General features: G+C 49.9%; 1 protein-coding gene across 5 annotated transcripts in view; it reads left to right on the top strand.

Annotated features, from left to right (window-relative positions):
* DNMT3B (DNA methyltransferase 3 beta) overlaps positions 1-13,615 on the top strand; it is a 41,871-nt gene extending 28,256 nt beyond the window's left edge. For 3 of the 5 annotated variants that reach the window (XM_059133552.1, XM_059133553.1, XM_059133550.1), the window contains 13 exons: positions 488-613; positions 764-808; positions 2,198-2,277; positions 2,580-2,692; positions 3,113-3,296; positions 3,891-3,975; positions 4,963-5,108; positions 5,575-5,665; positions 5,965-6,113; positions 6,832-6,917; positions 9,493-9,562; positions 10,292-10,410; positions 11,986-13,615. In XM_059133552.1, coding sequence (XP_058989535.1) covers positions 488-613; positions 764-808; positions 2,198-2,277; positions 2,580-2,692; positions 3,113-3,296; positions 3,891-3,975; positions 4,963-5,108; positions 5,575-5,665; positions 5,965-6,113; positions 6,832-6,917; positions 9,493-9,562; positions 10,292-10,410; positions 11,986-12,127 — 1,436 coding nt within the window. In that variant the 3' untranslated portion in view covers positions 12,128-13,615. The remainder of the gene's footprint in view (positions 1-487; positions 614-763; positions 809-2,197; positions 2,278-2,579; positions 2,693-3,112; positions 3,297-3,890; positions 3,976-4,962; positions 5,109-5,574; positions 5,666-5,964; positions 6,114-6,831; positions 6,918-9,492; positions 9,563-10,291; positions 10,411-11,985) is intronic. The other 2 variants (XM_059133554.1, XM_059133551.1) reach the window with 1 other exon arrangement.
* Positions 13,616-14,393: the final 778 nt, after the last annotated feature.

The raw sequence follows: 14,393 nt of genomic DNA, 5'->3' as shown, positions 1-14,393 counted from the left end.
TTTTACGGTGTTTTCATTAGAAATACTAGATGATCTATTTTTATGGATGACCCAAGTTCCCGATGAACCAGTTGATGGGCCCCACTTCTGGTTTTTTAGCGTATTTTCAGATTAAAGGTGAAGTGGAGTCACTCAGGTACATAAGTCCTATCTAGTGCTGAGTCAGTACATGTGGCTGTTACTCTGTTGGCATCAGAGACGAAGCTGGGTCTCATTTTCCTTGTGTTGGATCTGGCACCCATTTCTGTTTTTCTGGCACCCATTGCTGTTTAAACCCCTATAAAAACGTGGCGAGGAATTCTGAATTCTGTTCTCATCCGAGTTGCCCACAAAGGGGCTGTAGGACATGCAGTGTGGACCCATGTCCTGGCCCAGATGCCGGTGGGCACCCAGGCATGGCGTGGTTCTATCCCAGTCCCCCGATTCCCGGTCCCCCTCCCCCCGCCCCGTACCTCTGCCCTGGCTGCCATCTCTTTACCTTTCACAGAGAATAAGACCAGAAGACGAACAGCTGATGACTCTGCTGCCTCGGACTACTGCCCCCCACCCAAACGCCTAAAGACCAACTGCTACAACAATGGCAAAGACCGAGGAGAGGAGGACCAGAGTCGAGGTAACCATGGGCCAGTGAGGAGGCTGGCGGGGTCGATCTCCCTTCGAGTCAGGGTGGATGTCAGAAAGGGCCATTCAGCATGGGTGTGTGCCTGGGTGATAGAGAAAGCAGCTCCCTGACTCTGGGCCACATCTGCTCTTTTCTCAACAGAACAAATGGCTTTGGATGTTAGCAACAACAAGAGTAACCTGGAAGGTAAGGGGCTCTCCCCTTGGTGATCTCTCCTTCACGCCCTGGGTAGTGCCCAGGGTTGATCTTAGGCTTAGCCTGCTTGCCTGTCCTGCTGGAGTCTAAGCCAGAGCTGTGCCTTGGCCTCGGGTTGGGGTGGGTTCATCTTTGTTGCTGTATTTAGTGGAATGCGTTGCCTGATTCTGCCCCTGTGAGTGAGCAAGGCAGTGGGGTTGGGGTAGTTTGGCCCAGAGAACCCCAAACCTGAAACCAGTATCTGTGGCATCTTGGGTCTTCCCAAACAAGAACTGGAGCAGGCTTTGAGACTCAAGGTAGACACATTTCACCATGGTCAGTCTCTCAAGCCAACTCTGGTCTGTTTGTCCTAGCTGGGAGTTAGCCACTGGAATTGAAACACTGCCCAGAATGTATCAAACTGAATTCAGAATGTGTGAGAACAAATGGACTCTCCCTTGCTTCCTTAGACTGATGTCCTTTCGTTAACAAATATTTATTGAGTGGTTATCTCAACTCTGGGTAGGAAGACAACACAGCTCCTGATCCAGAATACCCTGGGGAAAGCTCCATTTGGAGCAGTTCCTCCTGTTGATTCTGGGAACCTTGACACATAATCCTTCCATTCCTCAAGACTCATCACCTATTTGTGCTGCCTGGCTGGGGGTGCTTGGTCTCAGGCATTTTTTTTTTTTTTTTTAAAGATTGATTTATTTTAGAGAGCCAGAGTGTAGGTAGGAGGAATCTCAAGAAGACTCTGCTGAGAGCGGAACCCAGGGCATGGTTCAGTCCCCTAACTCAAGAGATGACTGCCTGAGCCAAAACCAAGAGTCCATGCTTAACCCGACTCTACCACCCAGGCACCCAGGTCTCAGGCATTATAATGGCTCCGCCCACATGACCAGTGATGTCAGTGAATCCTGGCCTGCTGGTGTGAGGGCAGGCTCGATGTCCCAATAGGAAGGGGAACCCTTGTTCTGAGTTACACCCCTGGCTGTGTATGGAGATCGTTGTAGGCAATTCTTACAAAGACAAAAGCAAATTGGCCTCACTGTAAATTTCCCAGATTTGTCTTTAAAGAATCTCAAAAGAGTTTCATACCAGGCCCTCCCAAGCAAGTCTCTGTGCTATCATGGCCTTGGCTCTGAGTCCTGCCCCAGGTCTTCCAACATGCCCAGCCCTCTGCCTGTGTTTGGGACCTCCTGCTTGGGGCTCCTGTTTTGGCCTCTTCTCATCTCTGGAAGGAGGCTGGCAGCTTTGAAGCAGTGCTGAAGGAAAGAGAGCATGAGGAACCCTTGTGAGTTTGCTCGCTTGGAGTAACTGTTCAGAGTTAGACTCCAGGCTTCAGCCCTGGTGTTGGGGCTGTAAGTGCTGCCAGCTGCATCCCTGTCTTTCCTGTAGATAGCTGTCTCTCCTGTGGTCGGAAAAACCCCGTGTCCTTCCATCCTCTCTTTGAGGGGGGGCTCTGCCAGACGTGCCGGGTAAGTGTAGCCTGACTCTGGGCTTTCCTTCCCTCAGCTCTGCTGTTCTTTCCCAGGAAAAAGCACTTGTGTGTCCCCGTAGGGGAGGCCCTAAGGAAGCTGTCCCCTCCCAAGGGCTGGCTGCTGCAGCAGCGAAGCCATCCTGCAGGGCTTGCAGACCCCAGCTGGTGGCCCTGGAAAAGGGTGCCAGAGCCACCCTGTGATCTGTTCCATGGCTGCGTGCTGGGGCCTCAGCCAACGAACAAGTGGGGCCTGGAGGTCCTTGGCCCCCACTCTCACAGGCGCTTCTCTCTGGCTGCCAGGACCGCTTCCTCGAGCTCTTCTACATGTATGACGACGACGGCTACCAGTCCTATTGCACGGTGTGCTGTGAGGGCCGCGAGCTGCTGCTCTGTAGCAACACGAGCTGCTGCCGGTGAGTAGGGCGGGGCCGGGCCTGCAGCCCCGAGGGATCCCTGATAAGATGGCTGGGCCCTGGCGAGGGGTCCTCAAGGCCATGCTCTTTGTGTCCTTGACAGAATTGGGGAGCACGGCTGGGCTAAGAATGGTGGTCCCTGAGGGTGGGGAAGGCTTACTGGAGGTAGGCCAACTCGGGGGTGTGCCGGGGAGCTTTTCTGTGCACCAGCCTGTGGGTTGTGTGTTCACGCATTGGTCCTCAAGGGACAGGTTGATGGAGACTGATTCCCGACACTGTGCCTTCCAGCCCATGGAGAAGAGCACAAGGGGCCCAAGAAGGTTCCAGGCTGCCTGTTGCCATCTTCAGGGGGACTGTGGGGGGCCAACAGATGATCTGCCTACTGACGGGGGTGTCCTTCTCCCTTGCTGGCGGGCGCAGGTGCTTCTGCGTGGAGTGCCTGGAGGTGCTGGTGGGCACAGGCACCGCGGAGGACGCCAAGCTGCAGGAGCCGTGGAGCTGCTTCATGTGCCTCCCGCAGCGCTGTCACGGTGTCCTGCGCCGCCGCAAGGACTGGAACGTGCGCCTGCAGGCCTTCTTCACCAGCGACCCGGGCCTTGAATACGTAAGCCACATGGAACCCCTGCACCACCCACGCCCAGAGCTTCAGGGGTCTGGGGCACTCCGCAAGTCTGTTGGCAAGAGTTAATGGGAAAGATCCCTTGTACAGACGAGCATCCGAGAGCCGCAGACCTGGTCCCCTGTCTAGCTGTCAGACTTCTGCAGTGTTCTCCTCTCTTCCTTCACGCCCTCTCACTGTGGATGTTCCCAGGCCTGCTGAAGAAGTGATTACAGAACTAACCAAGCCTTAGTCTTAGCGGAGCTGAAGAGGGAAGGGGAGCCTGAGACATAACACTGAAATCATGGTGGGAATGGATTTTCCTGGGCTCCTGCCTGCAGTTCTCAGAGGGAGGCTCCAGGTCATTTCTGTGTAGGGCATCGTGTTTTTGTGTGTGTGCATCTGTATCAAAGTCGCAGTCTATGTCCATGTCTGAGGGAAGGATGGCTGTTCAGGCCCAGAGTTCTCTAGGGGATCCCAGCTAGGAATTTGCAGAGCCACAGGGTTTGTGACTCAGAGGAAGGTCAGCCCTGCCCTCCCAGAGGCTGAGTCTCACCCCCTCTACCGTGACTTCCATGACCTCCTTCTTTAACCTGGCAGGAAGCCCCCAAGTTATACCCTGCGATTCCCGCAGCCCGAAGGCGGCCCATTCGAGTCTTGTCCCTGTTTGATGGAATTGCAACAGGTGAGTTTGGAGTTTATCTAGGGACGCTCACCTGCTCTAGGTGTCCTGTCATCAGTGCCAAGAAAGATCCCTGGGATGACCTGTTGGTCACTTCGAGAACACCACGGGCTCCTTGTTTCTCTCCCCAAACCTCTCTACCATTTCACCTACTGGGCCTCCTTTGGGCCTTTTTAAGGGCAGGTATATCTTAGCCGGGTTGGCATTATTTATTATGTGCAGGTATCTTAGAAAATGATTTTTCTGTTCCATAAAGTTGCATCTGTTGGAGCTGAATTGGGCAGGTCCTCATACCTCCTCTCTTGGTTCTCTCCTATTTCTCTCAGCTTGCCCAGTGCCCAAGAAAGCATGGCAGGCCAGCGCGTACGCTGCCTCTGGGGGACGTGTCTGATCAAACTCCATGAATCCAAAAAGCTGCCCTATGATGTATTGTCAGTAACATCTCTATGCCCATAGCAGGGAGCGGTAGAAATGAGCTGTTTGCATCATTTGTACTTAAATGTGTGTACTTTGGTGTCCAGAATCTGAAATCATTGACAGCTTTTAATGACTCCCCTAGGTCATTACTTTGTGGTCCCCAACTCTTCTTGGGTCTTCAAGACTATCTGTATTGGTGCAGATCATGCCTAGTGGAACTGGGCCTGGCCTCTGCCACCAGGCCTTGAGGTGTTTTCTAAACATGGTTTTGGTGCAGATTCCTGTCTGTGTGTCTGTGTTTGACTGTACTAGGTGGTAGGTTCTGGGGCCCCAGTTATGTGCCTGTCCATTTCAGTAGGTCCTATGGTGGGCTGTGCCACTTACTATGTATTTCATATTCATGAAAGTCAACATCCAGGGAGATTGGTGTAGCCAGCGTGTGGTCTCTGTGGCATCCGCGTGGGTTCCCTCGAGGACCATCGTGTCCTTGCTGGAGATGGTTTAGAATCACTGGAAGGAGGGTGCCCGGGGAGGACAACTCTGATGCACTTCCTGTCCCCTGACACCCTATAGGGTACTTGGTCCTCAAAGAACTGGGCATCAAAGTGGAGAAGTACGTCGCGTCTGAGGTGTGCGAAGAATCCATTGCTGTTGGAACTGTGAAGCATGAGGGGAACATCAAATATGTGAATGACGTCAGGAACATCACGAAGAGAAATGTGAGGGCAGCCTGCACCCCTGTTGGGCTCTGCCCTACTCACCACCCCTTCTTCCTCCATGCCATCAGCCTCACACATCCTCATGCCCACGTAGCCCCCTTCACAGGGCCCAGGGCCCAGGGCCCAGGGTCCTGGTAGAAGAGCGAACCAGGGATTGCATTGAGCTGTGGTGCCAAGACCCACAAGTTGGCAAATCATTCAAAATGATTTAGGTCTTTGGAAATCTGGGGCATTGGGTTGTCTTGGGTGAGAAGTGAATTTGGGAGACTTAACTGATGAAGTGAGATTCTAGGAGTGTTTTCTTTTTTTCTTCGCAGTAGGGTTCACACCAGACATGGATATTGAACCCATAACCCTGAGATTTAAAGTTGTGTGCTCGACCAACTGAACCAGCCACGCAACCTAGAAAACCCTAGGGTTTTCTCATCCCCAACTCCCACTGAGAGTGACTATTTTTCTCTCACAGATTGAAGAATGGGGCCCCTTTGACTTGGTGATTGGTGGAAGCCCATGCAATGATCTCTCCAATGTGAACCCTGCCAGGAAAGGCCTGTATGGTGAGCATCCCTAAGAGACATCCCTCTGTCACCTCAATGCTGAGAAGGACTGGTCTCAGGAGGAACTATTGTCTGGCCAACCTTATGTACGTTGTATGTCCTCTCCTCAGAGATAGTATAGTAATGAATTACTGCCCTGCTGATGCCTGTGTCCTTAGTCCTTCCAGAGGAGTGCAGGTCGAAGGGGGCTGTATGGTGTCGGCTATAGTCAGGCAATCACTGGGAGCCCAGTGGTGTCCATATGGACGGGTGGGCTGAGGAATTTGAACCTGCCTCTGCCATCTTCTTTTGTGGCTTAGAGGGCACAGGCCGCCTCTTCTTTGAGTTCTACCACCTGCTGAACTACACACGTCCCAAAGAGGGGGACGACCGGCCCTTCTTCTGGATGTTTGAGAACGTGGTAGCCATGAAGGTTGGCGACAAGAGGGACATCTCTCGTTTCCTGGAGGTGAGGGCATCTTGGGTCCGGATTGTTGAGACAACATGGAGGGAACACCCTGTTGGCATTGGGGATTGGTTGGGTGTTTCTGCTCTTGGGAGCAAGCCTGGGTTCCTAGTAGAGGACACGGCGAAATCCAAAACTAATGGAGTCATGTGGGTGATTCTTTTTTAGTGCATGGAAAATATTTGATCTCTAACCTCACCTAGACCCCTGAAGTCAGATGATGACATCATCTACTTTGGGGTCTCAGGAGATTTGACTAAACTGTTTACTCCAGGGAGTTTTTTTTCATCCCTGTTCTGGGAACTGCTACTTTAGGGCTACAGTTGCTTCATTATGAAACATTATCATCAAGCATTCTAGTAAATGCTTTTTATACACTTCATTTTATTCAAAACTCTGCCTCCTACATTCTGTAGGAGAGGTTATAGAACTGGCCAGTTTCCTCATTCTTTGTGAATCTGGCAGAATGGTGACAAAAGTTGCGTTTTGTTAGCTCTGCATTCCTGCAGCCAGGAACCCCCAGCTTGGCAGATGCCAATTTTGAGCTGCCTTTCCTGCCAGAGTTCTTGATGGGGAATTGGTCTGTCTGCTGGCTGGCAGGAACCAGCTGGGGTGGTGGTGGTGAGGGGCCTGTCCCCTACCCAGGTCAGATCCCACTCCAGCTGGCTTCCACTTGAGTTGTGATGTGGGCTCCCAGCGGCTGTCCCCCCTCTCTCTGCAGTGTAACCCAGTGATGATTGATGCCATCAAAGTGTCTGCTGCTCACAGGGCCCGCTACTTTTGGGGCAACCTGCCTGGAATGAACAGGTAACAAGGGGCTCAAGGTGGGACAGTTAACAGCCAAGTTAAGTATAACTAATGATGTGAGACCGAACTGTGAACTCTTGTGATTCAGAGACCCATTCAGACCTTCTAGAAAGCACTGGCTCTGCTGAGAAGTGCCCCCACCTGGGATTCAGACCAATCCCTTGTGCCATGTTTGAAGCTTTTTTGGGAAGCATGGCACCGACCTAGAAATCTGAGGCTGGGATTAGTCTCCTGACTTATTCCCACTCTGCCCGTGGGACAGGTTCTTAAAAAGGGCCTGGTGCTGAAACAGTCCGGACAGAGTGCTGATGCTTCCGTATCCTACCTCTTCAGTTACTATCGTGTTGGGAGATGCAAGTCCGTGTGGTTAGACCATGTGAGCCCTGGTGACGAGCCCCATGGCGACCAAACCAATGGCAGAGCTGAGATAACCTGTCCCCTTGGATTTCCTTAACCAGGAGCTTTTCCCAACTTTATTAGTCTTTTCATGTTGAAAGCCACAGAGTAAGTGGCTTTGCTGAAGATTCATTATCTCCTCCATGTGGTTTCCAGGGGAACAACCTGCTAATTAAGATAGAAAATATGATGGTAATATGACATCCAAGACTTGCAAATTGCGAGTTAAGCTTAAAAAAATTTTTTTCCTTTAGAAGAAAGTGCTGGAAGCATAATAACTTTTCAGGCATTTAGCAAAGTGTGAACAGAGGGGAGAAGTTGCTAGAATAGATAGTAGGATTTATGTTGGGTATGTTGCATTTTTATTTGGCTAATTAGCCAGTGAAATGGAAAATGTTCATGTCAGGATGAAGGGGGCTCTTCGCTCTGCAGTCGAGCTCTCCCACTGTGCCAGGCATTGCTGTATGTGCTGCCAGTATAGTGCTGAACACATTAGATGTCAGTCTTGGCTCTGGAGTTGATGTGCTAATGGGGGATGGGTAGCAAAGACGGTACACTTCATGGTCCTGGCTGGAGGTGGGGGCATTGGAGGAATTGATGGGGAAGCTGCTTATTCTGGCAGGGCCTTTAAGGGAAGGAATGGAGCCATGCAGTTGACTGAGGGAAGAATGAACATTCCAGCAGAAGGAATAGGGAAAGGGTCTATGGCGAACAGTGAATTGGAAGAGCAGCTCAGAGAATGGTGTTGCAGAGTGGCCCAGAGTGGCAGGGACAATAAGGCAGAGGCCTTGAGTATGGGCCAAATTGTGTGGCACTTGAGAGTCCTTGCATGGGAATGCATGAGATACATCTCAGGTTCGTGTTCATTGTTCATAGGAGGATAGACAATAGCAGGATGAGGGCAGCAGTGGGGAGACCAGTGAGGGTGGGTTTTCAGAGGAGGACCCCAGAAGGCACCATACATAACATTCATACTCAGCACAATGCAAGCGTGGGTCCCTGGGGGCTTGGCAGCTCATGAATTCTATGGAACTTAGCAGGAGGGATCAGATTGTAGGTAATGTCAGGGTAGGAGTAACAGGATTTGCTGAGGTCTTGAATGTAGACTATGATGAAAGTCGTCAGCATCGCCTCCAGAGCATTTTGCCTGAGTTATTAGGGGCTATAGCTGGGCGCTGCAGGCTCAAGGATGGGTGACCCAACCATCACGGGATCACAGACCTAAATACGGCTGTCTGACCCAGTGCCTAGGTTGTGTATATCTCATTCCTACAGTCAGCACACTTAGGGCTGTGCTCTGTCCCCCAACTCCTTTGGGTTCATGGAAGAGTCAAGATTGGGGTTTGGCAGGCATTTAGTCTGGAAGGTAAGGTCAGGAAAATCTCATAGAATCTAGGGAAATGGTTTGGGTGATTCAGTGGCCTCTCTTTTGGGCATCATTAGTTCTTAATCTGATTTCCCTTTGGTCTTGAATTTCCTTACACAGGGGTTTCTGTGGTGGTCATCATCTCAATACATTCAGACTTTTTGCTGACTTTTCTCCTCTGGAACGCTTAACCACTCAAGTTCTAGCCCTTTGCCTTCTCAGGCATCTGTCTGCCTCTCTGCATTTGCAGGTTTCAATAGTGAAAGTGATAAGGATTATTGTTATCATCAACCATCTCCTGTCCTTAACCTGTACCTCTGGTCAGCCCTTAAACTGCCCAGAGGCTGCCTCACCAGCCATATGCCACCAGATCATGGATTTCATGTGCTGGTAGCAGCAGGTAGATTGCAAAGACCTAATCCAAGCTCCTGAGGCCCAGAGAGGCAGCCTGGCTTGCTTGGGTCACTCGGCCAGTGAGCAGTGGGGCCCGACTGGTAGGGACTCCGGACTAGGAGTGTGCTTTCCTTCACCCTATTCTCTTTGCAAGAAAGTTCCGAGTAATAGTAAAATTTGAGAAGGGGGAGCTTTTCCTCCTGGACATTGGGCTGCCCCCTCAAGGGGCTAGTCTGTCCCTGGCTTTGGTATAGTTTTGTGTTCTTGCCAGGCTCATTTCTTACCAGGTAATTCTAACAAGGTCACTGCCAGAAGACATTTTGCAGTCTTTGTCCCTCACTCGTTCCCACCTTGGGAAGTGCTTAGCCGAGGCCTCTTTATAGTTGGTAGAAGAAAGTAACGGGTTTTGGATGTCCCCAGGCCCGTGATAGCATCAAAGAATGATAAACTCGAGCTACAGGACTGCTTGGAGTTCAATAGGACAGCAAAGGTAAGATGTGCTAACAAATGGTCTCTGGATATGCACTTGGTGACCTCCAAGCAAGGACTTGACCTTGGTGTTCAGTTTGTTCCTACCCCTCCTCCCCACAATTCCCTGGTGTTGGGCCTCTTTCCCCACTTAATTGTTCTGTCCCATCTTACAGCAAAGGCACAGAGTAGGAGAGGTTCTTGTTACACAAATAAGCACTATGAGAAAAGCTGACTAGACTTTCCAGTTGCAGATGCAGAACTTCATAGAGACACAGATAACTGCAACTCCTCTTCCCAGTAACAAATGAGTAATTTTACTTTTGCCACAAAAGTTATGTACTATTAAAATTATATGAAGACGTCTATAAACTTACGTTTATATCAGGCTAGGTTCCATTCATTCAAAATCCAGGGGCCATCCTCACAATCTGGGTGGATTTTTAACTTTTGCTTAATCCTGCCCGATGAATAACTTGTGTTTTCTTGGCCCCATGTGATTCATTTATGGTCCCTTTTTTATCTGTTGTTCTCTGTGAGGCTGGTCCTTCCTCTTCATTAACTTCTTGGTGTTCGTGGGAAGCACAAAATGTTCTCACTTCCAGCTCTCCTTTTCTCATTCCCTCTGTGAGCCTGCCTCCCTTTCTTCCCCCGCCTGCCCTCCCTCCATCTTCCCTAGGTGCTTAAGAGCTTTGACTTGACCTAGACCCTCCAACCCGTGCTCACTCCATGATGTCGTTTTGTTCTCCAGTTAAAGAAAGTACAGACAATAACCACCAAGTCGAACTCGATCAGACAGGGGAAAAATCAACTTTTCCCTGTTGTCATGAATGGCAAAGAAGATGTTTTGTGGTGCACTGAGCTAGAAAGGTGAGCAGGGCTGCACGTGAAGAGGGAAATCTCACAGGCAGAGAGAAAGGGGAAGAACTTGTGGTGAAGGCACACAGCATAAATGGGCAGGTGTTAGCCTTAATTCTGCATGGTCTCACTGACTTATGTTAGTGGGGCTGGGAGTAATACTTTTTCAGACTTAGTGCTGAGTTTCCTTATAGAAATGGCAGAAGGGTGGTGGTGGTGAGCTGTCTGAAACATGATGTCATTAGACCACACCATCTCTGTTTCTGCTGTGCTGCCCTGGCATTTTACGTGCCCTAGCCTGCTAGGCCTCCAGGGCATATGAGGAACCAGGTAAAGAAAACCCCACTGACTTCCCATTGGCCTTTTCTCAGGAGATTCCCTCTACCAGGTTGCTGGTCTAAAGCTGGTTCCTACTTAGCCAAAAAGCCTGTAGTCGTCTTCCATTTATTTGGCTAAGTTGGTAGTTTAATTGTTTTGCCTCAGAACCAGCTGTTGGATTTCAGTTCTTTTTTCCTTCCTGTTTTCTTATTGTTAGAAATGAAGAGAGGGCTATGAATATTCCGCTTTACATTTTTGGCTGCGTCTCAAAGGATTTGATAGAGTACTTTCATTCCAGATACTTCAGTCCTGCAACTGGTTTTATATCTTTAACAATAGTTATCTTAGTCTGAAAATTAACTTCTGACCCATTGAAAGAAGCTGTTGGATAACCTTGCACATTCATCTTATGGGTTATTCTGTATATTGAGACCTAAGCCTTACATGCTGGGCTGGCCCTGTGATACTAGGTGAGTGCCTAGTGGAGTGGGTGCCCACTTACAGACACTGTATAGGCCCAAGTTGTTCCATCTTTGGCATGTTTCTTAACACCCATTCAGCCATTGGCCCATTGGTGTACTTTTTAGTATTAGATTGTAACCCCAGGAAAGACTGAGGTTTTCCCTCAGACTGGTATATCTTAAGCCTCTTAACAGGCCCGGTAGAATCCCATAGAGGAAGCTCTTGGTATATTTAGTTGCCATCTGCCATTAAGTCCAGCTTGGCCCTTGATCTAACAACTGGCTTTTAAGAGGGAAAGAAAATGCAAAACATTTTGGTGTTCTTAGGTTAATTATCTGAGCATCTGATGATCCATTTCTGCCAGTGTCCTTATTTCTCAAGGAAATTCCCTTTCCTCCTCTTGCGGTTTGAAGGCAGGTACATGTCTGTCTGCTTGCTGTCTGGCTTCCTTGGCATTCATTCATTCACTCACTTAGTCACATGGGCAAGGTCCACTGAGCAACAGCTATGTGTCAGGAGCGCAGTGCTAGTGCTTGGGGATGCACGCAGCAGACCTCCTCCTAGAGGAACCGTGCCCTCTGTGAGGGCACCATTATTCGTGTTCTGAAGAACCGGTTGATCTGACCTTGAGGGTGAACGAGGACTCATGGGAAGGCCTGGTTGGCCTGATGGAAAGTATGGGACACAGGGCAGAAAGAGCAGTGCCATGCTGTTCATGTGAGACTGACTCTGAGGCAGTAAGCATGCTGGAAGGGGCGCTTCTGACTTCCTTCTTTTTATTGTGCCCACCCCCCACCCACCCACCAGGATCTTCGGCTTTCCTGTACACTACACGGATGTGTCCAACATGGGCCGTGGTGCCCGCCAGAAGCTGCTTGGGAGGTCCTGGAGTGTGCCTGTCATCCGACACCTCTTCGCCCCCCTGAAGGACTACTTTGCCTGTGAATAGCCCTCCCAGGCACCCTGAGCCCAGGAGCACTGGGGCTTGTTGGGTAGAGCCAGCACCCAGTAGGTACAGCCCACGCTCTACCCTTCCCCTGCTCAGCATTGTGGGGTCACGCCACACAACCTTGGCAGGAGCAGAGCCACGTGACCCCCTCCTGGCAAGGGGAGTCTGAGGTGCTGCCACCTCCTTCTGCACAATTCAGATCCAGCCGCTAGGAGCGGCCAAACACGGTGCTCATTTTGTCTTCTCTGAAAACTTTTTTAAAACTTGAAGTGTAGGTAGTAAGATGGCTTTTTTTTCCCTCCTGGTTTACTGCTCAGAGAAACAATGGCTAAAGTACCAAAACCACAGTGCCGACAGCTCTCCAATACTCAGGTTAATGCTGAAAAATCACCCGAGACAGTTACTGGTAAGGCTTTGATATATATATATATTTTAAATCATATGTAGCTCCTTATTTCCAGGAGCACGCAGTGGTAGACATGTAGCTGAGGGACATTTTAAGGGCCCTGGGTGTGTTTTTTCTCTAGGGCTAGCAGAAGAGGAAAGGATGCCTCTCTGTCTTGAATTTTACCCAGCACATTCCCTTGGCCTCAGTGTAAAGGGCTGGGACCTGCTGTCAGGGTCCATGTAGAGTATTTTCTACAATGATGATGATGTCAGCAGGGATGACCTCATCATCACATTCAGGGCTATTCCCCGCCCCCCTCCCCCAACAACAAACCCAAGGGGACAGCCACCCTTCACTAAATCCCCTCCAGGTGACTGCAATAGAACCCTCCAGGTTGCTCAGGAAGGGGTGGGCTGGGTTATCTGCTGCTGTGTACCATGCAGACAGGTATGGCTTTGTTCCTCTCCCTTTGTCTGCCCCGTGTGAAGGGAGCAAAGGAGGAGGTTTAGGGAAGGCATCCCCTACCCCCCGGAATGCACCCTCCGGACTACTCTGCAGGCACAGGTCCCCAAATGAGAAGTAGAATGCCCCGAAACCTCACCTCAGCCTTTTCCTAAACTGAGCAGCGGTGACAGCTGGGGCAGAAGCACATTCCCCGCCCTTTCCCCTCATCTCAGAAATTGCAGGGGGAAAACTGCAATAAAAAAGCTCAATCTTCCCTCCAGAGATTTTAAAGTCCTTTTGTATCCCATGAGAAGTTTTTAGTGGGGGACGGGAGGTCGGGCAAGCTGCATTTCAGAAATGCTGTCGTAATGGTTTTTAACAACTTTTACTCTTCTTACTGGTGCTATTTTGTAGAATCAGGAACAACATTGACAGGTTTTGGTGGGAATTTTTTATACACTTTTTTTTTTTAAATCACAGACTTATATTTTTATGTTTTTAACATTTTCATAAATTTTTTTTTGTAACTGGAGCCACATAACAAGTATGGGGGAAAATTGTGCCTTGTTTCAACAGTTTTGCTAATTTTTAGGCTGAAAGATGACAGATGCCTAGAGTTTACCTTATGTTGAATTAAAATCAGTATTTCTCTAACAGTCTGGTGTCCCTTCTTTCCAGGTCAGATGGTTGGGGATGTTGGAGAGGGCCTGGTGAAGTGGAAAGGTGGGAGTTCAAGTTGGTCATTGGTTCATGCAGCAAGCACACAGTGCAGGAAATACTGGTGTGATCCTGTGAAGTGATCTAGAACACTGGTCCCCAAACTCCAGTGTACCAGCTTCCTCTGTGAGGCTCATTAAAGTGGAGGTTTCTGGGCCCCAACTTGAGTTTCTCATTGAAACTTGTGTAAAACCCAAGAATTCTGTGCTGCTGGGCTAGTGAGTCAGTTTCTAAACCTTGGTTCTCAAAACAAGGGACTGGAGCTTTTCAGTTCATGTAAAGGCTTAAGGTTTGGGACAGCCACCTGACAATGCTCTTGAGCTGATCCAGATTGTTGATGACTCAAGAATCCCAGGGCTGTTTTCCCCAGTTCTTAATGCCTGTGGATGCCCTTTGCATCTGGTTGCCTTGCTCCCAAGTTGTCCTGTCTCTGTCCAGTAACTGGACTGGCTGGGGTGGGCCCCATGATTCCAGCCTAGCTGCTTGTGGCCACAGCTCTTTGGAGTGTGTACCTATTGCTCTACAGTTTACCTGGTCCATTTAGCCTTGTGTCCCAATCCCCCCAGCCCATCCTGCCATAGTCCCATCACTAGATCTAGCTTTGGGTCAGGGACCAGGACCCAGTGACGATCCCCCATGCGTCTCCACTCATTTTGGTCACCTGGAGCCTCTCAGTCCCTTCAAATGGAAGAAAGGCTCTCATTCTGGCCACTGCCA

Source organism: Mustela lutreola, chromosome 9 (assembly GCF_030435805.1).
Source record: "Mustela lutreola isolate mMusLut2 chromosome 9, mMusLut2.pri, whole genome shotgun sequence".
Classification (NCBI taxonomy): Eukaryota; Metazoa; Chordata; class Mammalia; order Carnivora; family Mustelidae; genus Mustela; species Mustela lutreola.
This window is presented reverse-complemented; position numbering and strand designations above follow the sequence as displayed.